Source organism: Rana temporaria, chromosome 11 (genome assembly GCF_905171775.1).
Source record: "Rana temporaria chromosome 11, aRanTem1.1, whole genome shotgun sequence".
Lineage (NCBI taxonomy): Eukaryota > Metazoa > Chordata > Amphibia > Anura > Ranidae > Rana > Rana temporaria.
In genome coordinates this window covers 161,578,791-161,606,094 of record NC_053499.1, presented here as the reverse complement: position 1 = coordinate 161,606,094, position 27,304 = coordinate 161,578,791, and the positions used below count along the sequence as shown (strand labels likewise).

Genomic DNA, 27,304 nt, shown 5'->3' with positions numbered 1-27,304 from the left:
TCTGGCGTCATGACGTCGCCTCTGGAACCCGGAAGTCCTGTAGTAGATTAGAAGCTGCCTGTTCCCGGGCTGGTATCATGCTCCTGGCTCACTTGCTGTTCCCTCAGCGCCTGCAGCAAGTCGTCGCCCTCACCAGTCGCCTGAGCTCGGCCTGCCGCGGCCAGGGGAGGTTCCAGGTTCATCCTATGCCGAGGATACCCTCCAGGGAGGTCAGCTCCCTGCCCACAGCCACCATGGAGGAGCTCCTGAGCAGGTGTGTGCCCCCCCTGCCCCCCTATGAGACCAAAGACAAGACCCCTCCTCCCCCTGAGCCGCAGAGCTTGCACTTCATGCAGCAGTACCGGAGCCTGGACGCGGAGCGCAGGGCAGCCCTGCTGGGGGAGCTGGCGGCGGGGTACGGCGTGGACCATGCCCAGGTGACGGAGCTGAGCGGGAAGCTGGTCCAGGATCAGCAGAAGAGGGACCTGGGCACCGTGCTGCAGGTGGAGGACCGGCTCCGCTACTACCTCACCCCCCAGTACAAGGGGCTCTTCTGTCACATCAGCAAGCTGGAGGGGGGCGTCAAGTTCCTGGTGGACCTGAGAGCTGACATCATAGAGAGTATGGCGTCCAAGGCGGCAGACGGCCCCCACATCCGGGTAAGACGGTCCTGATTTATCGTAATCCACACTCAAGAAGTTAAAGTACGATAACCCCCAACGTCGGTGCTAGTGGAGGCCATAGTAACCCCCAACGTTGGTGCCAGTGGAGGCATTAGTAACCCCCCAACGTTGGTGTCAGTGGAGGCAATAGTAACCCCCAACGTTGGTGCCAGTGGAGGCAATAGTAACCCCCAACGTTGGTGCCAGTGGAGGCAATAGTAACCCCCAACGTTGGTGTCAGTGGAGGCAATAGTAACCCCCAACGTTGGTGTCAGTGGAGGCAATAGTAACCCCCAACGTTGGTGCCAGTGGAGGCAATAGTAACCCCCAACGTTGGTGCCAGTGGAGGCCATAGTAACCCCCAACGTTGGTGCCAGTGGAGGCAATAGTAACCCCCAACGTTTGTGCCAGTGAAGGCAATAGTAACCCCCAACGTTGGTGCCAGTGAAGGCAATAGTAACCCCCAACGTTGGTGCCAGTGGAGGCATTAGTAACCCCCCAACGTTGGTGTCAGTGGAGGCAATAGTAACCCCCAACGTTGGTGTCAGTGGAGGCCATAGTAACCCCCAACGTTGGTGTCAGTGGAGGTAATAGTAACCCCCAACGTTGGTGTCAGTGGAGGCCATAGTAACCCCCAACGTTGGTGCCAGTGGAGGCAATAGTAACCCCCAACGTTGGTGCCAGTGGAGGCAATAGTAACCCCCAACGTTGGTGCCAGTGGAGGCAATAATAACCCCCAACGTTGGTGTCAGTGGAGGCCATAGTAACCCCCAACGTTGGTGTCAGTGGAGGCCATAGTAACCCCCAACGTTGGTGCCAGTGGAGGCCATAGTAACCCCCAACGTTGGTGCCAGTGGAGGCCATAGTAACCCCCAACGTTGGTGCCAGTGGAGGCCATAGTAACCCCCAACGTTGGTGCCAGTGAAGGCAATAGTAACCCCCAACGTTGGTGCCAGTGGAGGCCATAGTAACCCCCAACGTTGGTGCCAGTGGAGGCAATAGTAACCCCCAACGTTGGTGCCAGTGAAGGCAATAGTAACCCCCAACGTTGGAGCCAGTGAAGGCAATAGTAACCCCCAACGTTGGTGCCAGTGGAGGCCATAGTAACCCCCAACGTTGGTGCCAGTGGAGGCAATAGTAACCCCCAACGTTGGTGCCAGTGGAGGCAATAGTAACCCCCAACGTTGGTGCCAGTGGAGGCAATAGTAACCCCCAACGTTGGTGCCAGTGGAGGCAATAGTAACCCCCAACGTTGGTGCCAGTGGAGGCAATAGTAACCCCCAACGTTGGTGCCAGTGGAGGCAATAGTAACCCCCAACGTTGGTGCCAGTGGAGGCAATAGTAACCCCCAACGTTGGTGGCAATAATAGTGTTGGTGCCAGTGGTGACAATAATAGCATTGGTGGTGGCAATAATAACCCCCAGCGTTGGTGCCGGTAGTGGAAATAATAACCGCCGGTGGGTGCAATAGTGACCCCCAGCATTGGCGCCGGTGAAGGCAATAGTGACCCACGGTACTATTAATTTTAACACCTTGATAAAAAATTTACAATCATATAAATTGTTACAAAAAAGTTGCAAAATATAAAATGTTATAAATAATATAAAAATGTTACAATAATATAAATTGTTACCAAAAAATGTATATAAAATGTTACAAATATTTGCGGCAGAAATTGGGTGTGGTTTAAGCTACATATTGGGGGTGTGGTTAGAGTCTGGAATGAACAAGGGATGGAGGAAGAAAGAGAGAGATATATTGAGGGACAGCAGGCCCAGATCACACACCACAATAGAAATGTGTGTTCCATAAAATGTAACAATCCGCAGATAAACATACTTCAAACACCTGGTGTTGGCGCTTCAATCATCCCGGTGACTTGTCCTCAATGTTCCCCTATGGGGGAAGTTCCACAACCGACTGCGCAGTCTCCGGGCATGCGCAGTAACATTCTACGGGCAGGCTACGGAAATAGCCGAACAAAACAGCTGATCGTCAGCTGTGGAACACGGAATCGGCAGCTAGCTGCTGAGACAGGAAACCCGGCTTGTGGAGCGTACCAAAAGTCAGCAGGGGAGGACGGAAAGCTTCACTGCACCACACCGTAAACATTTCCTCCAGACATGTATATTTATTACATCATTTACATTATCATTTACATCATACATTTACATCATAAGCACGTCGGGTTTGAAACGGATCGTAGAGGGGGGGGCTGTGTGCGGCTCTATGGGGCTGACGGAGCAGGAGGAGCTCACTGACTGAGCACCCGGGCGGGGGAGGCTTCAGGGAGGGAGGAGGAGAAGATGACCATCGCCGAGCTTCTTACACAACCGACTGCGCAGACTCCGGGCATGCGCAGTAGCAGGCTACGGAAATAGCCGAACGCAACAGCTGATCATCAGCTGTTAAGTGGAACAAATACCATAGGTGGAACCAGCTTGTTAAGTCACCGGCACCAAGGTTGTTATGGTGTCAGGATGACTGAAGTGCATTATTTCTATTATTATTATTATTATTATTTCTATTACCCGACGCAAAGAGGAGCCCCTCTTTGCGTCGGGTGTCCCCCCCCCCCCCCCCCCCCCCCAGTGGAGCCCCTCTTTGCGTCGGGTGTCCCCCCCAGCGGTGCCCCTCTTTACATCTGTCATGTATTCTAGCGGTGTCTCCGCCGCCATTACAGAAGAGAAGCCGAGGGGGAACAAAATAGAGGCGAGGCGGGTCGCGTGGTTACAATAGATATTGAGCTGCGGTGCCGCCCATCCCCCGTCCCTTTCCATAACAGATCACAGAGACTGGCAGTGGGGCGGTGTGGGGTGGGCGACGCCGCAGCTCAATATCTATTGTCGCCAGCCCACTTCTTCTGGTCTTCTTGAAAATGGCGGCCGTGGAGACAGTCTGCGCCTGCCACGGACCTCTAGCGGCGTGGACCTCGGCGGCGAGAAATCGGGAAAACTGAATTTCCCGGGACATTTGCTGGGAAATGATAAAATCGGAAAAAAGGGTCTAAAATCCCGGGAATGTCCAAGAAAATTCAGGACAGTTGGCAAGTATGTGAATGCCGTGCTGTACGGTCCACACCACTAATGATCTCAGCTTTGTCCTGATAGAAGGTTTCTTCCCCTTTAAGAACTTTTTGTCCTCCGAGCTTCAGGGAAATGTTCTTCAGACTCTGAATGAAAATTCTGATTTCAATTAAATCAGAAATAGATTTAATTGTGCGCAGCGCGGCCCTTTTCACATCAAGACTCCGCGTACTGGAAACAGATAAAAGAAAAAGCAAAAAAATATATAGAATAAAATCCGTCCCGTGAATGGGAGCGTGCGAGAACAATGGCGTGCGCGCAGTACAGCGGCGGTTCGCCGACGGCACAAATAAGTAAGTAAATAATCACCAAAAAAAATAAAAATAAAAAAAACCGACAATTGAATAGAACATTTTCAGACAGCGCAGCAATTCATCGGAAACGTCTCAATAAATTTAATTTTAGATTTCTCATTACCGATCCCGGCTCGCTAAAAACGTTGCGTTCTCCAGAATTCTAAGGAGTAAATACGGCGGCGGCAAGGAAAATAAGTAGTGTTTTTTTTATTTACGAAAACATGGAATTGTTCAAATTTTGTTTTTCTGAGCTAAAAAAAGACTCGCTTTTAGTTTTATTTTTCTTTTGGACATAAAGCTTGTTTGCTGTTGAATTGCGCCCGGCTTGTAGCGGTGAGTTATTTTCGCTACTAAGTGGCTGAATGAAAGTCGAACAAAAGAAAGCGACGCGGCGAGGACCGACAATTTGCCTTCTAGCTTCTTAAAATTGTCAATTTTTTTTATTTTTTTTGGCCTTGGGTTATTTGTGCCAAACTTTTTGTTGCTTGAACTTTTTCCTGTGATCGGGAACCTGACCCTTTCTTAGACCTAAGGTTTTTTTTTTTTTACCACTTCAGCCCCGGACCATTTTGCAGCTAAAGGACCCGGCCACTTTTTGCGATTCGGCACTGCGTCGCTTTAACTGACAATTGCGCGGTCGTGCGACGCGGCTCCCAAACAAAATTGGCGTCCTTTTTTTCCCACAAATAGAGCTTTCTTTTGGTGCTATTTGATCACCTCCGCGGTTTTTATTTTTAGCGCTATAAACAAAAATAGAGCGACAATTTTGAAAAAAATTCAATATTTTTTGCTTTAATAAATATTCCCAAAAAATATATAAAGTTTAGGCCGATACGTATTCTTCTACATATTTTTGTTAAAAAAATCGCAATAAGCGTTTGATTTGGTTTGCTCAAGTTACAGCATCTAAAAAATAGGGGATAGTTTTATGGCATTTTTATTAAATTTTTTTTTTTTTTTTTTACTGCAAATTATGGCGGACACTTTTGACACGTTTTTGGGACCATTGTCATTTTCACAGCGATCGGTGCTATAAAAATGCACTGGTTACTGTGAAAATGACACTAGCAGCGAAGTAAGTAGTTGGGATGTAGCCCCTCCTGTATGTAGGAACGTAGCCACCCTGCCTGTGTCCCCCTGTAGAGGGGGGCTACATTCCTACATACAGGGGAACCAAGAGAGGGGGGCTACGTTCCTACATACAGGGGAACTAAGAGGGGGGGCTACATTCCTACATACAGGGGGACCAAGAGAGGGGGCTACATTCCTACATACAGGGGGACCAAGAGAGGGGGGGCTACATTCCTACATACAGGGGGACCAAGAGAGGGGGGGCTACATTCCTACATACAGGGGGACCAAGAGAGGGGGGCTACATTCCTACATACAGGGGGACCAAGAGAGGGGGGCTACATTCCTACATACAGGAGAACTAAGAGGGGGGGCTACATTCCTACATACAGGGGGACCAAGAGAGGGGGGGCTACATTTCTACATACAGGGGGACCAAGAGAGGGGGGCTACATTCCTACATACAGGAGAACTAAGAGGGGGGGCTACATTCCTACATACAGGGGGACCAAGAGAGGGGGGGCTACATTTCTACATACAGGGGGACCAAGAGAGGGGGGCTACATTCCTACATACAGGGGGACCAAGAGAGGGGGGCTACGTTCCTACATACAGGGGGACCAAGAGAGGGGGGCTACGTTCCTACATACAGGGGGACCAAGAGAGGGGGGTGGCTACGTTCCTACATACAGGGGAACCAAGAGAGGGGGGGGCTACGTTCCTACATACAGGGGAACCAAGAGAGGGGGGGGCTACGTTCCTACATACAGGGGAACCAAGAGAGGGGGGGCTATATTCCTACATACAGGGGGACCAAGAGAGGGGGGCTACATCCCTACATACATGGGGACCAAGAGAGGGGGGGCTACATTCCTACATACAAGGGGACCAAGAGAGGGGGGGGGCTACATTCCTACATACAGGGGGACCAAGAGAGGGGGGGCTACAGTCCTACATACAGGGGGACCAAGAGAGGGGGGGCTACAGTCCTACATACAGGGGGACCAAGAGGGGGGGGCTACATTCCTACATACAGGGGGACCAAGAGGGGGGGGCTACATTCCTACATACAGGGGGACCAAGAGAGGGGGGCTACATTCCTACATACAGGGGGACCAAGAGAGGGGGGCTACATTCCTACATACAGGGAGACCAAGAGAGGGGGGCTACATTCCTACATACAGGGGGACCAAGAGAGGGGGGGGCTACATTCCTACATACAGGGGGACCAAGCGAGGGGGGGCTACAGTCCTACATACAGGGGGACCAAGGCTTGGTGACTACGTTCCTACATACAGGGGAACCATGGAGAATAAAGGTAGCCACCCTCCAGCAGGAAGTCCAATCACCAGCAGCAAAAACAAAGGAATTCAGAGCTTTGGAAGACACAATAGAAGGGACTTTCTCTCTCTTTCTCCCTTAGGAATGCAGTCTGTAGATTTTAAGTGAAAAGTTGTGTTTTTTGCTGTTTGAACTTTAGGATGACATTTGTATTTGTAATGAATGTTTTGTGTGTCTGCAGGAGATGAGCGGGGTCCTGAGGAGCATGCTGTCACAGTGGTTCTCCGTCGGGTTCCTCCATCTGGAGAGAATTACATGGCAGTCTCCTTGTGATGTTCTGCAGAAGATCAGCGAGTAAGTGCGCTTCCTGCACATAAGTGCTTTTGGAATCCTAAAAATATATATATATTTTTTCTGCATTTTTATATATATATATATTATATTTTAGTAGCATATAGTGGAGAAAGATGTCATGCTGGTAGTTGCCGCCTATGTTCACATTGGAGAGATTGCTTCCTGTGTGGCCAAGGGGACAGGGTGTGGGGGGTAATCTCGCTGTGAGGGGGGGGGGGGGGGGGAGCGAAGACAACAACCTGACCGAGGTTATTCTCCCTCCACACTGTAAGAAAAAAATAAAGTGTGATTTTATTTTTATTTTTCACTTGGTTGTAAAGGCTAAAGGTGTGAATACTCCGCTCCTAAAGCTCCCCTGCCCAATGAAATCAATGGGCTGCAGCGGCGCTTTGCAAGCGATTTTAACCCTCTCTCATCCGCTAGCGGGGGTTAAAAGCGCCTCGCTGGTGGCCGAATAGCGCTGTAAAAATTACGGTAAGGCACCGCTAAAAATGGCGCAGCTTTACCGCCAACACCCCCCACTGCCCCAGTGTGAAAGGGGCCTAAAGGGAGGGTCATAACTAGGGCTGTACCGCTATCGGTGCTCAGACCGATCATTGCGCAAGTATCGGTATTCGCCCAAATGCTCCCGATACCGAAAATTGATACTTTGCAGTGCGATTTGGATCAAATACAAAATTGGAAGGAATTAAAGCGCCATCTAGTGGGCAATTAAAAAAAAAAAAAAGTTAGAACTCACAGTACATATCTAATCACATGCAAAATAATCTGCATAGGTGTTAGAGTCGGGCCAATGGGAGAAAACTAGGTGGGGTTTGGTTCATTGAGCTGTCCCAGCAGTTGGGGGGGGGGGATCAGGGGGCTGTCCCCAGCAGTGGTGGGGGGGGGGAAATTGGGGGGGCTGTCAGCAGTGGTGGGGGGGAAACAGGGGTCTGTCCCCAGCAGTGGGGGGGGGGGATCAGGGGGCTGTCCCCAGCAGTGGTGGGGGGAGGGAATCAGGGGGCTGTCCCCAGCAGTGGTGGGGGGAGGGAATCAGGGGGCTGTCCCCAGCAGCAGTGGTGGGGGGAGGGAATCAGGGGGCTGTCCCCAGCAGCAGTGGTGGGGGGAGGGAATCAGGGGGCTGTCCCCAGCAGCAGTGGTGGGGGGAGGGAATCAGGGGGCTGTCCCCAGCAGCAGTGGTGGGGGGAGGGAATCAGGGGGCTGTCCCCAGCAGCAGTGGTGGGGGGAGGGAATCAGGGGGCTGTCCCCAGCAGCAGTGGTGGGGGGAGGGAATCAGGGGGCTGTCCCCAGCAGCAGCAGTGGTGGGGGGAGGGAATCAGGGGGCTGTCCCCAGCAGCAGTGGTGGGGGGAGGGGATCAGGGGGGCTGTCCCCAGCAGCAGTGGTGGGGGGAGGGGATCAGGGGGCTGTCCCCAGCAGCAGTGGTGGGGGGAGGGGATCAGGGGGGCTGTCCCCAGCAGTGGTGGGGGGAGGGGATCAGGGGGGCTGTCCCCAGCAGTGGTGGGGGGAGGGGATCAGGGGGGCTGTCACCAGCAGTGGTGGGGGGGGGGGGGTCAGGGGGCTGTCCCCAGCAGTGGTGGGGGGATGAGGGGGCTGTCCCCAGCAGTGGTGGGGGGAGGGGATCAGGGGGCTCTCCCAGCAGTGGTGGGGGCTCAGAGCTGTCCCAGCGCAGAGGGTGGGGGTGGGGCTTGGCTCAGAGAGCTGTCCCAGAGCACTGGGTGGGATTGGCTCATAATAATCACCTGCTATGAATCCAACATGTTGGTTGCACCCAAGTCGATCGATGGATGGGAACAGCCTGCCCATACATGGATCAGATCTCGGCGGGTCCCGGCTGAACTGGCTGAGATACGATCCATCCATGGCCGGCTCAAGTGTTTTATTTCTTTCTGTGTCTCCCATAGTCGTCTTTAATTGGCTGTCCTTGCAGGTACGAGGCGGTACATCCGGTCAGGAACTGGACAGATATGAAGCGTCGCGTGGGACCGTACAGGCGGTGCTTCGCCTTCACCCACAGCGCCATGCCTGGCGAGCCTCTCATTGTGTTACACGTAGCTCTGATGCAACATATTACAGGCAACGTCCAGGTGAGTTCATGTGACCTGCAGGAGGCTTTGTTGTGCTGATTGGACCCTTTTTTATAAGGTAATGGGTCCAATTACTTTATAAAATATACTTGTAGTTATTATACAAGAAAAATAATTAATATATATAACAATTCTTGCTAAATCCCAAGCTGGCCACAAGGGGTGGCTGTGATGGGGGGTGGTCACATGCTATGATGCGCCAAGCGGTGTCAGTTTTTTGCTGAATTAAAAAAAAAATCTGAGATTTGCAGCGAAGGGTGCGGAATATTTTCTGAATAGACGTCCTTTATATCTTTTTAGAGGAAATGTTCCATACTCGCTGTTCTCATTGCCCTCGCTTTCCCTCCCCCCCCCCCAGACGATTGTAAAAGAGACGCCTCCATCAGAAATCGAAGATGAGAACAAGATCAAGTCCGCCATATTCTACTCTATCAGCTCAACTCAACAAGGCCTGCAAGGTGTGGAGCTCGGGAACTACCTCATCAAGCGGGTGGTGAGAGAATTGCAGGTCAGTAGAACGTGCGCTCCTCGCTATTAAAGTGGTATTCTGTCTAAAAGTGCGGGGGGGGAATTACAATTTATCTCTAAGTACATCTTCATTTCTGTGAGGAGTATAATCGTAAATCCAGAGCAATTCTGTGTCTGTATATACATTATATTATAAAAAGTATTGCGACGTCTGCCTTTACACCAGGGTTCGACGAAGTCCAGGCGCCAGGTTGCAATTGCGACTAGAATTAGCCACCTGGCGCCCGGGGAAGGAAGCATAGGCCTGCAGAAGGCCGCAAAGCTGCGGCCTCAATTACCGGCCGGCGCGGCCCGATGCGATCAGGAGGTGGGGGCACATGGAGACACAGGATACACAGTGAATGCGTAATATCCTCCTCGCATTTTTTCGGCGCACAGAATGCGTCTGTTTTGTTTCACATTTCCCAGAACATTTGTGGTTTGTTAACAAAATGAACCATTTCTTGTGTATTAGCGCTATGCGGCGTGTTACAGTAATGGACCGCAGAGGGGAACTCGGCCCCCAGCTGAAACGTTTTTTAATACACCAATATTTATGGGGATGCGATTATCTATACCAGCAGTCTCCAAATGATGGGACACTATTCCTCCCACTAACACCAATGATGGGACACTATTCCTCCCACTGACACCAATGATGGGACACTATTCCTCCCACTGACACCAATGATGGGACACTATTCCACCCACTGATACCAATGATGGGACACTATTCCTCCCACTGACACCAATGATGGGACACTATTCCTCCCACTGACACCAATGATGGGACACTATTCCTCCCACTGACACCAATGATGGGACACTATTTCTCCCACTGATACCAATGATGGGACACTATTCCTCCCACTGACACCAATGATGGGACACTATTCCTCCCACTGACACCAATGATGGGACACTATTCCTCCCACTGACACCAATGATGGGACACTATTCCCCCCACTGATACCAATGATGGGACACTATTCCTCCCACTGATACCAATGATGGGACACTATTCCTCCCACTGACACCAATGACGGGACGCTATTCCTCCCACTGATACCAATGACGGGACGCTATTCCTCCCACTGACACCAATGATGGGACACTATTCCTCCCACTGACACCAATGATGGGACACTATTCCTCCCACTGACACCAATGATGGGACACTATTCCCCCCGCTGACACCAATTTGCCCCCAGAGCAGTAATGGAGAGGAAATCTTCCAATGGGGACGCTAGTTCTGTTGACGGCCAGACCTTCCCATAGACACCCTCCTAAACTTTGTGGACATCCTTCCAAGAAGAGGTGAAGCTGTTGGGCGTAGTGTTGGAAAGCGATGGCGATTTCCAGCCTGGAAGGGGTTAACCCCCCGTGGATTATCACTCCTTTGTCACAATCCCGTCCTCATCTTTTGTTGGATTTTTCACAATACAGTGAATTAAAGAAAAGATTGTGCCGGGTTCTATTTTTAGATAAGAAATATTACTTTGAGAAATTCCATCACCTCTCAGGTGCAGATTGTGTCACCCCCCCCCGCATTCACACGTGGCGCCGGCTCTTCTGTTTTGTGACCCCCCCCCCCCCCCTCCGTTATCCGACGAGCGAGTGGCTTTTTCCCCACAACCTATAAATGAAGTCATTGATAAGCCTTTCAAAGGCACAAAAACCATCTTTTGCTTCATTCCTTCCAATGCTTATCTTCTTCACACAGGAAATGGAGATCATTTCTATTTAATCCTCACTTGTTTTTCTGTTATCAAACTTGATACAATTTTATATTTTCTTAGCACTTTGCAGAGCGGCAAACCATTCACATCGTTATCTGTCACCAAGGAGCTTACAGTCCAATGCGAGTCGTCTGCCCCCCCCCCCCCAAGGGGGATTCTGTTACCCTCTGACCTCTCTTGTGTTGTAGGATCGGACAGTGCGATCCCTGTCATTGTATGTATGTTGGTTTAATTTTGTCCCCTTTGAGGCCTGCCTTATCCTAATATAAATATTAATGTGACGCTCCTCGCCAACATCCGTATTGTATAAATGGACAAAGAGGGCCAGATTCGGGTAGAATTCCGGCGGCGTAACGTATTGCATTTACGTTACACCGCCGCAAGTTTTACGGGCAAGTGCTTGATTCACAATCTTTTGAATGGCGACGTGCGTTACGTCCTTTCCTATTCACGGACGACTTGCGCAAAAAAAGTATTACACCTACGATCCGAAGGCGTACGAAGCCGTACGCCTGTCGGATCGAAGCCAGAAGCCGTTGTATCTTGGTTTGAGAATTCAAACTAAAGATACGACGCGGCAAATTTGAAAGTACGCCGGCGTATCAGCAGTACTTTTTCTGTGAATCTGGCCCTCTAACTATATAAGCCAAACGTGGAGAATATATAAAATCATACAACAAGGTTTTTTTAAACCAAAGGTTTCATATAGTATATTTGTATCTTTCTGATTTAAAAATCAAAGCATAGTAGTGCTTATAGGATTGACTGCACTTCTGTGACAAATGTTCACATGCTTGGCAATTCCAATACTGATTTATAGGTTCTTCGTGTGACACGTTTCACCAAAATGAGCTTCATCAGTACACATGAACACAATAGAGCAATCCTCTCAGCACCCTAGCACCAACATGCGGGAATCCCTTGGGTGGACACAGGAGCAGTAAGGGGAGCTCACCAGGATTTCTTTATCTATCTATCTATCTATCTTTCTTTCTTTCTTTCTTTCTTTCTTTCTTTCTTTCTTTCTTTCTTTCTTTCTTTCTTTCTTTCTTTCTTTCTTTCTTTCTTTCTTTCTTTCTTTCTTTCTTTCTTTCTTTCTTTCTTTCTTTCATCCCTTGGGTGCACACCGGAGCAATAAAGGGAGCCCACCATTTCTTTCTTTTTTTTATTTTATTTTTCTTTCTTTTCTTTCTTTCTCTTTTTTTCTTTCTTTTTCTTTCTTTCTTTCTTTTTTTCTTTTTCTTTTTCTTTTTCTTTTTCTTTCTCTCTCCTTTTTTCTCCTAGCAACCTCTGGAGGAACCCTCAGGGTTTCATGGAACTCTGGTTGAGCAGAACTAGTCCATACTATAAAAAGATAATAAATCTGAAACTACTAATATATATATATGCGTATACATACACAGTAAAACCTTGGTTTGAGATCATTTGGCAAGAAAAGCAAACATTTTTAATACATTTTGCCTTGATATACAAGCAATGTCTTGATATAAGAGTAGCGTCATGCCACAACCGAGTATTAAAGAGAGGCACCTTTCTTTCTTTCTTTTTTTATCCCTCCTTTTTTTCTTTTTTTTTTTTCCACTCTTCCTTTTTTTTTTTTTCTTTTATCTTCTCTTTTATACTCTGGAGCTCCTGCTGGATTTTACTTCTAATCCCCTTGTGGAGGCTTCCATTTGTGGATGGACATTTTATGGTTACATTGCTATAATCTTTCTATATGAACTATAAACTGAAGGACGTATGAATAAATGGTTGTGGAACGAATCATCTGAATCATGGGGAAATTTGCTTTGATATAAAAGTGCTTTGGATTACAAGCATGTTTCTGGAACGAATTATGCTCACAATCCAAAGTTTTACTATATTGCCATATATACCCGCATTAAAAAGCTTCCCCATGAAAGGGACGGAGGTTCCCCATCATCAGTATACAGATATATACTCTGTACACATTACGTCTCTCTCTTCCTCCTCTGCACTCATGTTCAGCACCATGGACAGCACTCAGTTCACGTCGTCAATGAAAGAGTTACATCTTTTTTTTTCTCTGTTCTCCAGAAGTAAAATGTAATCTTGCGGTGACATTTGCAGTTGTCGGCGCCACTAGAACATCAAAGGATCTCTTCTACTGTCATTTCTTTGTGAGCTCGATGAGTTATTTAGCGCTTGTGTGATGTTCTTGTCTGTGTGGGCTTTTTTTTTTTCCTTCTCCTGTTCGGTAACTGTCTGTCTTGGATCCATAGAAGACTTTTGTGGCATAGATGCCTTTTTTTTTTTTTTTTTTTTTAATTATATATATATATATATATATATATATATATATCTCTAGCTGTGAGGACAAGAGGGTTTTCAGGACCATAGCAGGTCTTGGGGAAAATGAGGCTTTAAGTCCGGTTGAACAATGTCCATCTCTTGCTAACAGCTGTGTTATGTTAACAGATGTCACAGACTCTGGAAGGCTTCTTTTTAATAGCAAACATGTTCTACTTACCTGCTGTGTGCAATGGAATTGCACAGAGCAGCTCCGATCCTCCTTCACCTGGCTCCTCCTTCACCTGGCTCCTCCTTCACCTGGCTCCTCCTTCACCTGGCTCCTCCTCTGCCTGGCTCCTCCTCTGCCTGGCTCCTCCTCTGCCTGGCTCCTCCTCTTCTTGGGTCCCCCGGCTGTGTTCCTCCTCCTCCTCTTCTTGGGTCCCCCGGCGGTGTTCCTCTTCCTCCTTCCTCCTTCCTCCTTCCTCCTTCCTCCTTCCTCCTTCCTCCTTCCTCTTCCTCTTCCTCTTCCTCTTCCTCTTCCTCTTCCTCTTCCGTCCCCCGCCGGTGTTCCTCCTCTTCCTCCTCGGGTCCCCCGCCGGTGTTCCTCCTCCTCCTCTTCTTCTTGGGTCCCCCCGCCGGCGCTCCTGGCTCCTCTTCTTCTCGGGTCCTCCGCCAGCGCCGCACCTTTTTATGAGGTTTACAGATCATTGTATTCTAATTTGATGTTGATTTTTACACCGTACCCCAACTTTTTCAGAATTGGATCGTATTACTCTTCATGATTTTTTAGGGGGGGTTGGATGCACTTTAGCATCACGCAGCAGCTCCGCGATTATTCTGACCACAAACATCTTCTGTCTTCAGGTATAAGCGTTAGCGATGAGCGCGGTACCGGTCTGTGACACGCCGCGGCCTTGCGCTCAGCTTTTTCCTGCTCCTCTGATCTCTATAATGTGAAACATTCAAAAGAGAGAGAGAGAGATTTCCTGCGGTCAGACCTCGGTGGGAGATAATCTTAATGGGGCTCGGGGGGGGGGGGGGGTTTTATGACGAGCAGCTCCATATTTTATAGGATCCTCCAGAAGCTCTTTGTCAACATGCGTGTCGCTCTTTATACCCCGGTGTGTCTTTTCCATTTAAAAGTGCCGACGAAGGCCGACTTGTAAAGTGAAGATGTAGATCAAACGTGACACGGCGGCGGCTTTTATTTTGAGGCAATGAATCCTCCGGATCTGTAATTTCTCCTGACGGAAAGCTTCAAAATACAGACGCGGTCACCGGAGAGATTTGTCACTTACAATGTATCTAAACCCCCAGAACACGAATGTAATGTATTGCAGCTTACCGCCGGTCCTTAGACACGGTGGCTGCATTAGTATTCAAATTCTAACATTCCTCTCATACATGGGGGAAAATTCTAAAATATATATATATACCATTTATTTATATTTTTTCTTCTTCTCCTTACTTTATTTTTTACACTGTTCTCTTTAATAAAAAAAACACTTTTATTCCTAAGAGAACAGTGTACAAAATAAAGTAAGGAGAAGAAGAAAAAATATAGATAAAAAATAAATATATATATATTAAAAAAAAAAACACTTTTATTCCTATTACAAGGAATGTAAACATCCCCATGACAGGTCCTCTTAAATATGAGATCTGGGGGTCAAAAAGACATCACATCTCATATTTACATTTAAATGCAATAGAAAAAAAAAATTTAATTTGGGGGAAAAAAAATGGCCCTTTTTAAAACGTATGCGTTTTTTGACGTTGCTTCCTTCCTGCTATGGAGACGGCTGGGGGCCATCTCCCCCCCCCTCGACCCTATACCCAACCACCAGAAGGACCCATTCGCCTCCGCAACTGCTGACGGCTTCTGGTAAGTGGCAGAGGGCACAGGAGTGTGGCGGGAGGATGGGGGCTCTCTTCCGCTGCCAATAACAGTGATCTTGCGGCGAATCCACCGCAGAGACCACCACTACTGGACTGCTGCCTGAAGAGGAGGATACCTCCACAATTAGGCGGCCACCTAAGGCCTCGCACTCACAGGGGCCTCGCGCCCGCCTAATTTGCCTCTGCTCAATCACTGTGTGATAGATCCGTGCAATTTTCTGCAGCCATTTTTATTTGCTTGATTTTTTTATTTTTTTTTACCCATTATGGGCATGGTGGCCCCCCCCCCCATGTCTAAGTATTTTGCTTAAGGCCTCACAAAGCTTAGAGCCGCCTCTGGTGACTACCTACCTGCTATATCGGCTACTGGACCCCGGCTTGCTCACCTCTTGTTCTGAGGACTGTGACCCCCCCCCCCCTCCAGGGCTTAGACCTACGTCCTCCACCAGGGTGCTTGTTCACTCCTCCTGCTGGTTGTTTGGCGCCTCTCTCCTGTTTATAGCTACTGATTTTCGTACCTGACCATGATCACTAAGGCCCAGATTCTCGTAGGAGTTACGCTGGCGTATCTCCAGATACGCCGTCGTAACTCTGAGTTTGAGGCGTCGTATCTATGCGCCTGATTCTTAGAATCAGTTACGTATAGATTTGTCTTGGATCCGACCGGCGTAAGTCTCTTACGCCGTTGTATCTAAGTTGCATATTTACGCTGGCCGCTAGGTGGCGCTTCCGTCGATTTATGCATTGAATATGGTAATGAGCTAGATACACCGATTCTCAAAACCTACGTGCGGCCGGTGCTTTTTTTTACGTCGTTTACGTTAGGCTTTTTTCGGCGTAAAGTTACCCCTGCTCTGAGGCGTAGATGAGGCGTACTAATGTTAGGTATGGATGTCGGAACAGCGTAAAATTTTTCACGTTTTACGTCGTTTGCGCAAGTCGTCCGTGAATGGGGCAGGACGTAAGTTACGTTTACGTCGACTAGGCATTGAGCGGGCGCAACTTAATTTGAAAATTTGACGCGATACTGAGCATGCGCCGTTCGAAAAAAAAGCGCTGATTACGTGGGGTCACGATTAATTTCCATAAAACACGCCCACCACTTTCACATTTGAATTAAGCGGGCTTACGCCGGCCCAGTTACACTACGCCGGCGCAACTTAAAGCGCAAGTTCTTTGAGAATACGGGACCTGCCGCTCTAAGTTACGGCGGCGTAGTGTATCTCTGATGCGCTATGCCCACCTAAAGATAGGCGATTCTACGTGAATCTGGGCCTAAGTCTCCAAATTTCCACCGTCCTCCTCGTTTTTCTTTCTTTGGAATGGACGGTTTTATCTCCTTGGCGTCTCTCTGCACTCAGAAGTGAATGTTTCAGTCATTAGTGGCCGCCCATCACCACTTCATGGTTCTTTTCTTCTAGTGGATTTTTATTTGAACGGGTCCAATCGCATCTGTGCCTCTCAAGTCCGCCATTGAGTAAATAATTGCGTCTCGTCGGTTTTTAATGCAAACATTTATGTAGCCGGTAATGTAGGACGCGGCTCTCAACGTTGCATTTAATGGCCGCACCTGCTTCCCGCAGCATAAGCTCGTAAATGAGTTGGCACGGGGCGCCTGTATGGGGCAGCGGCCACCGACGAGCCGCGGGGCGGGATTGGCTTTCTGTATGAGAAGAATACGAAGCCGGCGTCCCTCAACTAAACATCGCGCGCGTCTCGCTTTTTCCTGGAGCCGCCGCATCCTGCTGCTCGTTTATGTAATTACCTCGGTTCCCATGTTGGGCCTAATTAATTTGCATCTTGAGCTCGGATGGGGAGTGCAGCGGCTGCATTGTTTAAACGTTGGAGATTACTAATTGCTACAGATCTCCGAGTTGTATGAAACGCAAAGCAAGCCCACTGGGGCTCTGTGTTTTTTAAATAAATCATGTTTTCCACTTTTTTTTTTTTTTAAATGCTTTACGCAACAGAATGCGTCTTCCACAGCTATAGGCAGATGACTTTTTTTTTTTTTTTTTTTTAATCCAGTTATGTCTTTATTAAAAAAAAATCTTGAAAATTAATTTTAAATGGCATCTTAATTGGCCTTGCTATTGGCCTCCTGTAATCATCTGCACAGCAGGAATCTGAGGGGGGAGGGGCAGTACTATCGGAAAATTAGGTTCTGCTGCATTGCACAGCGCTGCGGATCTAACATTAAAGAGGATGTCCGCCGAAAAAAAAAAATATTAAAAGTCAGCAGCTACAAATCCTGCAGCTGCTGACTTTTAATATTAGGACACTTACCTGTCCCGGAGTCCAGCGCCGTCCGCAGCAGAGGACGAGCGACCGCTCATCACTCTGCTGCCCCCCCGCCATCCACGCTGAGGGAACCAGGAAGAGAAGGGCTCCGACTTCACTGCCCGGTTCCCTACGGCGCATGCGCGAGTTGCACTGTGCCTGCTGATTGGCTCCCGCTGTGCTCTGGGAGCCGAGTGTTCCCAGAGCGCACCGGGGGGGGGGGGGGGGGGGGAGGACGGGAGGTGACGCCATGCCCGCAGTCTGCCCTGTGTGGCCGGAAGTGGGTGCAAATACCGGTCTTTAGACGGGTATCTGCACCCCCCTCCCCCCTGAAAGGTGTCAAATGTGACACCGGAGGGGTCCGATCAGCAGGAGTTCCACTTTAGGGTGGAGCTCCGCTTTAAAGTGATAGTCTTGTTTTGTTATTTTTAAAGAAAGGGGGGGAACAAAACATGTTCGACCCCTTTCACACTGGGGCCGCCCCTCCATTAGCGCCGCTCGTATTGGCAGCACTTTACCGCTGTTTAAGAGATGCTTTTCGGCCACTAGAGGGGCACTTTTATAGAAACGACACTTCGTAATGCCGCGTACACACAATGGGATTTTCTGGCGGAAAAACCTTGGATGTTTTTTCCCACGGAATTCCGCTCTGAACTTTTGACCGACAAGAACGCCGGTGATGTGCAACACTACGATAAGCCGAGAAAATGAAGTTCAATGCTTCCTGGCATGCATCAAATTGTTTCCGAGCATGCGTCGGAATTTCATACAGACGTTGCAATTTTTTGCCCCGTCAGTGCGGCCTCATCTCACTGGCTCCCCCCCCCCCGCCCCGGTCAGTGTGGCCTCATCTCACCAGCTCCCCACCATCAGTGTGGCCTCATCTCACCGCCCCCCCCGTCAGTGCGGCCTCGTCTCACCGGCTCCCCCCCCCCCGGTCAGTGTGGCCTCATCTCACTGGCTCCCCCCCCGCCCCGGTCAGTGTGGCCTCATCTCACTGGCTCCCCCCCCCGCCCCGGTCAGTGTGGCCTCATCTCACCAGCTCCCCCCCGTCAGTGCGGCCTCATCTCACCGGCTCCCCCCGTCAGAGCGGCCTCGTCATCGGCGCCCCCCGTCGGTGCGGCCACATCTCACCGGCGCCCCCCGTCGGTGCGGCCTCGTCATCGGCGCCCCTCGTCAATACGGGACGTCCATCTATGGGCGGAGCCTGGCTATCTGCATGAGAGTAGATTACCGGATTTATATGTTTTTTTTATTTATTTTTTACGATTAAATGTAACAGTTGTGAACTTTCCGTATCTGGGAAGGTGGATTCTTTACTATCAACAGCAGACATTGATGTCAATTTTCCGGCATTAGTAAAGTGTAATTCTTCACATGGTGAAATGTCGGCAGTCGTTTTGTAAGAGTTTATTTAATTGAAAAATCCCAACATATTTAACTGGAAGGAAAACGTTTTAAAAGTTGTCTCCATGGCGACGGTTAGAGGGGGGAAAATAAATAAAAGTTGCGTGCGATCTGCCGTTCCTATTGGTTTGTTCCCTGGGTCTGATTAATGGCGTCTCTAATAAAAATCATGTTCTCTCCTTCCTCGCGGCTATTAGGAGTTCAATGGAAGTCGGTGAGGCACCAGAGAGGAGGCCGAGTGTACAAAGCCCCTCCCCCACCCCCGTATATCGAGTAAATAATCTTCTCTCCTCAAATATTCCGTGTTGATGAGAAGTCACATACATGCAGGAAAGGTGGCCAAGATGGAGGGAGAAAATGTGACTTCTTCTTCCATAACCAGCTTTGTTCTGTAACACCATGAAAACATTCCTGCACAGGGGGTCACTTGGAGACCCCCAACCCCCCCCCCTTTTTTTTTATCAAGTCATTTTAAAACCAGTTCAGACCATAGATGCTTTTCTGAATAAGTATTTTTTTTTACTCATTATTGGTGAGGTTTTTGATGTGATTCAGTGCTGCCCCCCCCCCCCCCCCCCCCCATTTTTTACTGATTCCTAGATCCGCCTAAAAAAAATATATTAACTTCTTGGAGCCCGGGCCATTGTCAAATGACTGCCACAAGGTGGCTCTATAGATCCAGGAGGTTGCCTTTTTACAGCCTCGGCTCCTCCAGCCATTGGGGGGCGCCCGGCACGGCGCTGAGATGCCGATGCGCGTGCCTGGCGGCCGCGATGTCCACCAATTGGCCGCGATCGGCCGTTACACAGCCAAGGATGTTGAGCTCTGTGTGCAAACACAGAGATCCACGTCCTGTCAGGGAGAGGAGACCGATCTGTGTCCCTTGTACATAGGGACACAGATCAGTCACCTCCCCCAGTCAGCCCCCCTCCCCCCCACAGTAAGAATCCCCTCCTAGGGAACACATTTATCCCCTTCCTCGCCCCCTAGTTTTGACCCCTTCCCTGTCAGTCACATTTATACAGTAATCGGTGCATATTTATAGCACTGTTCGCTGTGTAAATGACAATGGTCCCAAAATAGTGCCAAAAGTGTCCGATGTGTCCGCCATAATGTCGCAGTCACGATAAAATCATCATTACGAGTATAAAAATTAAAAAAATTTCATTCTATCCCCTATTTTGTAGCTGCTATAACTTTTGCGCAAACCAGTCAATATACGCTTATTGCGATTTCTTTTTTTTCCCCCAAAAATATGTAGAGGAATACATATCAGTCTAAACTGAGAAAAAATGTTTGTTTGTTTTTTCAGACACCCTAGAGCACAGGTGTCAAACACAATGGCCTCCAGTCCATTCCATGTGGCCCTCGCACCTCTCCCGCAGCTCCAGCCCCCCTCTGGTCCTCCCCCAGACCCTGTACTTTCTGCTTTCAAGCAATGCATCCGGCTTCTTCCCAGCAGCTGCATAAGGAAAGGGGGGTGCACTGTGATGTAAAGGAGAGTGGGGGGACTCAACTTCTGATGGTGGGGCAGGGGCTCTTGGCATCTAATGTACAGATACAACCGGCCCTTTTGAGGACAATCATAATGCTGATGCGCGCCCCCCCCCCCCCCCCGATGAAATTGAGTTTGGCAGCCCTAGAGAATAAAATGTAATAAAATTAGTTTTGGATAGCGTAGGGAAGAATTATAACTCCTATTAGGAATATCCATTCTCTCTATTTGTCCTGGTGACCATTGCTGCCAAGACAAAATATTCCTCGAGTCCCCTACTGGTGCTTTTGGCTCCCCACCCCCTGCTTGGTGCCCACCATAGCAAGCCGCTTGCTATGGGGAACTCGTACAGGCTCGCTCTCTACCTATGAAGCTGTCTCTGAACCTATGCAGAGGGATAGACCGGAAAGAGCTTTTGTCCTTTTGCACATCGCTGGATCGAGATTGGGCGGTGGGGAGGTAGTTGTGCTCAGCGAATCCTTTAGCCTTTAGAACCACTTCAAGTCTCTCACTCCAGTGTATATGAGTGTTAAAAAGTACCAGATGGACATTTTTATGTTTTAATTGTATTTTATATTTTTTTTCCTCAGGTTGAGTTTCCCCAGATTTCTGCGTTCTCCAGCCTGTCCCCGATTCCCGGATTTACAAAGTGGCTTCTCGGGACTCTAAACTCGCAGACGAAGGAAAGCGGCAGAATGGAGCTCTTTCAGGAGTCGGAATGTAAAATGATATCGGACATCACCGGAGCGCCGGCTCCCGAAGCCTTGAAACGTCTCCTCACAAACAACGAGTGGATGAGATCGGAAAGATTGGTGAAGGCCTTGGAGGATCCCATGATGAGACTCTGCGCTTGGTACTTGTACGGCGAGAAGCACCGCGGTTTTGCCTTGAACCCTGTAGCCAACTTTCACCTGCAGAATGGGGCCGTCATGTGGAGACTGAACTGGATGGCAGATACCAGCCCCCGAGGAGCCACCTCTTCCTGCGGCATGATGGTGAACTATCGCTACTTTCTGGAGAACACCAGCGCCAACGGCTCTAATTATCTCAGGATGAAATACATCGAAGCCTCCGAACAAGTGCTGGGGTTGGTGTCTCAGTTTAAAAAGAACAGTAAGTTATAAAAGGAACCGGAACTTTCTGGGCCGAGGGTTTGTCCCTTTGTGGACCGTGGTCTGTGGCTCTATGACGCTGGCTTCATTCTCTACCTTCGATGTCACCAGACAGAAGGATTTCACCTTTTTTGCCGTTATAATCTTGTTATGCTTTATTAATGGCGTACTTGTGAGGTCTTCAGACATTCGCCAACCCAACGTCCTCCTTCTGCTCTGGTCTTGTTTTAAAGCCTGCACAGACATTAACAAACGATGCCTCATCTTCTTTCTGCTGAGTAAGATCAACTCCTGGGCAATGAACAGCCATTCATAGAAAAGTGGGGGAGGGGGGTATATGGCCTAATGAGTGTTGTGTGTACAGAGGCGACTCTAGGCTTTGTGAGGCCTTAGGCAAAACTTGAGATGGGGCCCCACTCACGCCCATGATGAGAAAAATAATTCAAGGACAAGAGCCTCTTCCCCACAACCCTGGCCGGTGGTTGTGGGGGTCTGCGGGCAGGGGGGGGCCTTGTTGTCCACAAGTAGGGCCAAAAAACAGGAACAACTGAGTTGGCTTGAGAAAGAGTCTTGGGCGGCCTTAAAACATGTAGCCCTGCCCTCTGACACCACTTCCGGTCTACTCTGCATATCAAAGGAGTCTGGTGGCCAGAGTAGAAGTGATGTCAGGGGGTGGGGCTACATGTTTCAAGGCCACCCAAGCCTCTATATCAAGCCAAGCTGCTTGGCATGGAGTCTGTTTTGTAAGACTTGCTGGCCACCTGTAGGGCCATAAACCAGGCCCAACTTAGTTGTCTTGAGAAAGAGAGTGGGAAAGAAGACCCTCAGAAAAGAGCTACGGGTAGACAAAGCTACCTTTTTTTTCAAGCAGCTTGGTCTACCTGTAGCTCTTTTATGAGGGTCTTCTTTCCCTCTGCTTTCCCACTTATGACCTAGCTCACAGAGACCTCACCACCATTGGTGAGTCTGCAAACTAAGGGACACCGCACCAGAAATGCATGTATCAGCATGGTGTAGTGTTTACCTGATAGTGAGCTGATGACCTCCATTCTTTTTGTATATAAAAAGGCTTGAGAAAGAGGCTTGGGCGGCCTTGAAACATGTAGCCCCACCCCCTGACATCACTTCCTGTCTACTCCTCAATCCCAAATGAGTCTGGAAGTGATGTCAGTGGGCGGGGCTATATGTTTCAAGGCCTCCCAGGTCTCTTTCTTAAGCTGACACTGTTGGCCCTGGTTTATGGCCCTACATGTGGACAACAAGGCTGCGAGTCTTACAGAAGAGACTCCATGCCAAGCAACTTTGCTTGACAAAGAGGTAACCCAAATGTCACATTCGGGGCTACATGTTTCAAGGCCGCTCAAGTCCTCTTTAAGTCAACGCAGTTGGCCCTACATGTGGACAACAAGGCTGCGAGTCTTACAGAAGAGACTCTATGCCAACTAACTTGGGTTGACAAAGAGGTCACCCAAACATTGCATCGGGGGCTACATGTTTCAAGGCCGCTCAAGCCAACTGAGTTTGCCCGGGTTTTTGGCCCTACTTGTGGACAACAAGGCTGAACGTTTTACAGAAGAGACTCTTTTCTCCACATGCCTGAGAGAGCTGCTCACTGCGGCGATATATAAAAAGTGCAATTTATTATGTACCTTGTTACTCACCAGCAGGGCCGTTTGAACGAATTTGAGGGGCCCCAGGCATCCCCCACCCCCCCCCCCACCCCCGCATGCAAAGCCTACGTTAACGCTACACTCATTTTTTTTTATTTTTTTTTTCTATTTTTGCTTCTTGTTCTTCCCTGTAGGCTGCCGCTGTAGCATGGCCGAGCTCCTCTTCCCCAGTCCCTTATCAGTGCCGGGTACAGGAGATTCAGTTTCCTGTCTTCCCGGCCGGACTGAAAGGAAGTGAGCACTCAGTGTGCACTTCCTGTCGGTCCGGCCGTGAACAGGAAACTGAATCTCCTGTACCACACGCGGTACCCGGTCAGACTGACAGGACTCCAGGTGAAAGGAAAAGGAGCTCGGCCACGCTACAGCCTGGGAAGGGGAAGTTGGGGGCCCCAAGCAATTGTTTGTTTTGCCTGTCCTGTAGCGACGGGCCTGCCCACCAGCCCCCCTCGAGTCTGCAGAGTCTAGTCAATGATCATTTCAGTGTTGTGTACTTTAGGAACGCATTCACACTTCTTTTTTTCTTTGTTTTTTTTTTTTTTTATTACCAATGGCCCCATGAGATCATTTATTTGTTTTACTGTGTTTATTCCTCGGTTTTATATTGGGACATTCTTGTGTGCAATAATCCGGTCTCACATTTCACAGACCTCCACTTCACATTACAGAACCCACCAATCAAGCAGAACCGAAGAGCAGAGCGCAGCAACCAATTTTCACTTCACCTCGAGTCAGGTCCTGGAACGATGGGTTCTGATTGGTTGCTGCACTTTTGATTGTTGTTCTGTAGAATGTGACGCACGTTTCCTTGTCATCACTCGCGCCTTTACACTACACAGGTACAGTGGAACCTCGGATGGCGAGTAACGCGGTTAACGAGCGTTTTGTAATACGAGCGCTGTATTTAAAAAAAAAAAATTCTGACTCGTTTGGCGCGTGTTGTCTCACAAGACGATTCTGATTCCAGCCAAAGCGGTGTGCAATACTGCGTTTGGACTTAGGGGAGCGCCGGAGCCGAGCAGAGCGGAACGGCGCAGTTCGGAGCTGTTCAGAAATACTCGGTTCCCGAGGTTTTCAGAGTTCAGGCGAAGGTGTCCTCGGCCCTTTCTGAATGTTTACGAGGCTCTCCGGTGAACTTCCCCCCGTCTTATCTGGCCACATGCGGTATTGCATGTCATTGAAGTCAATGCAGAACAAATTATTTTCTTTTCCATTGACTTCAATGGGAAAACTTTGAGATGCGAGTAGGGCTGGGGAAAAAAAAAATCGATTTTTAAAATCTGAATCAAGTTGCAAGGGCAAATCGATTCAGATTTTGACCGACTCGATTTTTTTTTTTTTTTTCATAGGACCGGCGATCTGCGGACTAGGCCGAAGCCGCGGCCTTTTCCCAGGATTGCCGCGAGCAGGATTTTTTAGGCGAGGCTGCGGCTTCGGCCTAGTCCACCGAGATCCTGGGAAAAGGCTGTAGACTAGGCCGAAGCTGCGGCCTTTTCCCAGGATTGCGGTGCGCTGCTGGCAGGATTCTTTAGGCGAGGCCGCGGCTTTGGCCTAGTCCGCGGCCTTTTTTTACCAGGGACGCGGTGGACTAGGCCGAAGCCGCGGCCTTTTCCCAGGATGGCGGCGAGCTGCGGGCAGGATCTTTTAGGCGAGGCAGCGGCTTTGGCCTAGTCCGCGGCCTTTTCCCAGCCGCAGCCTCGCCTAAAAACTCCTGCCGGCGCGGTGTCCATCAGGAAAAAAATACTCGATTCGAACCGTGAATCAAGGTTTTTTAAATCGCAGATTTATTAATTTTTTTGCCCAAAATCAGCCCTAGATGCGAGCGCTTTGGATTACAAGCATTCTCCTGGAACGGATTTTTCTCGTACTCCGAGGTTCCACTGCAGTCGTTTTGTAGATTGGTTTCACATTCAGCCCAATCAATGGTCGCGGGTGACGACATTGCGGCGGGGGATGCGCTCTAATCCCAATACCTCATTAATGTTACCTTTTTTAATAATGTCATCGGCAGCCGCGAGTCTTCGGAACGACCGGCCTGTAAAAGGCTGCCTCGCGGTGTCTGACTTTTCATGTAAAAGGAAAACGCCAAAACCGCCGCAACTCATCTACATGAACCTTTTCAGAACTGCCGGATTTCAGATATTTAATGAGCAGTTTTGTGAATTTTTAAAATGTGTTCTGAGCGACATCTGATGTGGAAGCCGCTGTACAATAAACTGTAATGTGCAGTAACTGATCCCTCTGCCCTATCGGGTGCATTGCTTCTTATTGGGCGTTCTGCCTCCATCCCCTCCCCCTCCCGAAGTCTTTGCTCACTAACGGGGACTCAATCCTCACTTCTGTAGATCAGCCGTGATTCTTCTTTCTTCTGAAAAAGGCATTTCTCAGTATTTCTACCATGAAGGAAAAATGCGACATTACATTGGAGGCAGGGGGCGCTGATAAAGGGGTACCGCCGGTCCTCCTGGATGGGGTCCGTGCAGCAGGAGGAATCGGATCATGGACAGGAGGGGGTGATCGATGCCATGGGGGTAATTACTAGAACAGGCCCGGCAGCTGGGGGAAAGGAGATTATCTACAGCACAGGTTTGAAACACAAGGCCCGCTGGCCAAATCCGGCCCTCCAGGCCATTTCATGTGGCCCTCGCACCGCTCCTGCAGCTCCAGTCCTCCTCTAGACCCTTAGGGCTCTTTCACATGGAGCGGACCGTTTCCGGGTCCGCTCCATGTGTCTCCGTCGGCTCAGCGGGGATCCCCGCTCAGCTGTCGGCGGATAGGGCGGTCCCCGCACACAGTGCAGGGACCGCCCTGTCTCTGCTCCGCTGTCCCCTATGGGGAACCTGATGCAGACGGACCGTCTGTCCGTCTGCATCAGTTCCGCTCCGCCGAACGGAAGAAAAATAGGGTTTCTTCCGTTCGGAAAAGCGGATCCCGACTGACGCGGACGCTAGCGGATACTCCATCCCCTAACGGACGCGTCCCCATAGGGATTCATTACAAGTCCGTTAACGGACTTGTAATGAACGGACAGACGGAGCGGACGTCTGAAAGGTGCTTTACTTTCTGCTTTCAAGCAATGCATCCAGCTTCTTCCCAGCAGCAGCATAAGGAAAGGGGGGTGCACTGTGATGAAAGGGAAAGTAGAGGACTTAACTCCTGATGGTGGGGGGGCTCTTGACCAGGGCTCGACAAATCCCGGTCGCCATGGCGACTAGAAATAGTGTCCTGGCGACTTGGCTTGGAAGGTGAGCTGGCGCCATCTGGTGGTGAGCCGTTGGTATTACAAGTTATTACCACCAGATGTGAGCTGGCGCCATCTGGTGGTGGCCGTTGGTATTACAAGCTAAGCATTACAAGTTAAACAGCAATTCTAATGTAATTTTTCACTATTTTCACTGCCATCTTCTTCCCTCTAATTAGAACCCCCAAACATTATATATATTTTTTTATCCTAGCACCCTAGAGAATAAAATGGCGATCGTTGCAATACTTTCTGTCACGCCGTATTTGCGCAGCGGTCATACAAGCGCACTTTTTTGGGAAAAAAATACTTTTTTTTTAAATTAAAAATAAGACAACAGTAAAGTTATCCCCACTTTTTTTTAATATTATGAAAGATAATGTTACGCCGAGTAAATTCATACCCAACATGTCACGCTTCAAAATTGCGTCCGCTCGTGGAATGCCGACAAACTTTTTACCCTTTAAAATCTTCATAGGCGACGTTTAAAAAAATTCTACAGGTTGCATGTTTTGAGTTACAGAGGAGGTCTAGGGCTAGAATTATTGCTCTCGCTCTACCAATCGCAGCGATACCTCACATGTGTGGTTTGAACACCGTTTACATATGCGGGCGCTGCTCACATATGTGTTCGCTTCTGCGCGCAAGCTTGTCGGGACGGGGTGCGTTTTCTGGCTCCTAACTTTTTTAGCTGGCTCCTAGATTCCAAGCAAATTTGTCAAACCCTGCTCTTGACATCTAATGTAAGGGGAGGGGATGCGCTGACATCTAATCTTACAGATACAATCGGCCCTTTTGAGGACAATCATAATGCTGGTGTGGCCCACAATGAAATTGAGTTTGACACCCCTGACCTAGAGATGGGGAGGGGTGAGGCATTTACTAAAAA

At 49.2% G+C, this 27,304-nt stretch overlaps 1 protein-coding gene across 1 annotated transcript; it reads left to right on the top strand.

Annotated features, from left to right (window-relative positions):
• The first annotated feature begins 8 nt into the window (after positions 1–8).
• MLYCD (malonyl-CoA decarboxylase) lies at positions 9–21,756 on the top strand. Its single transcript, XM_040329593.1, has 5 exons — positions 9–638; positions 6,618–6,730; positions 8,659–8,815; positions 9,174–9,323; positions 20,986–21,756. The coding sequence occupies exons 1-5, from the start codon at positions 78–80 to the stop codon at positions 21,517–21,519; spliced, it is 1,515 nt and encodes a 504-aa protein (XP_040185527.1). The 5' UTR covers positions 9–77; the 3' UTR covers positions 21,520–21,756.
• Positions 21,757–27,304: the final 5,548 nt, after the last annotated feature.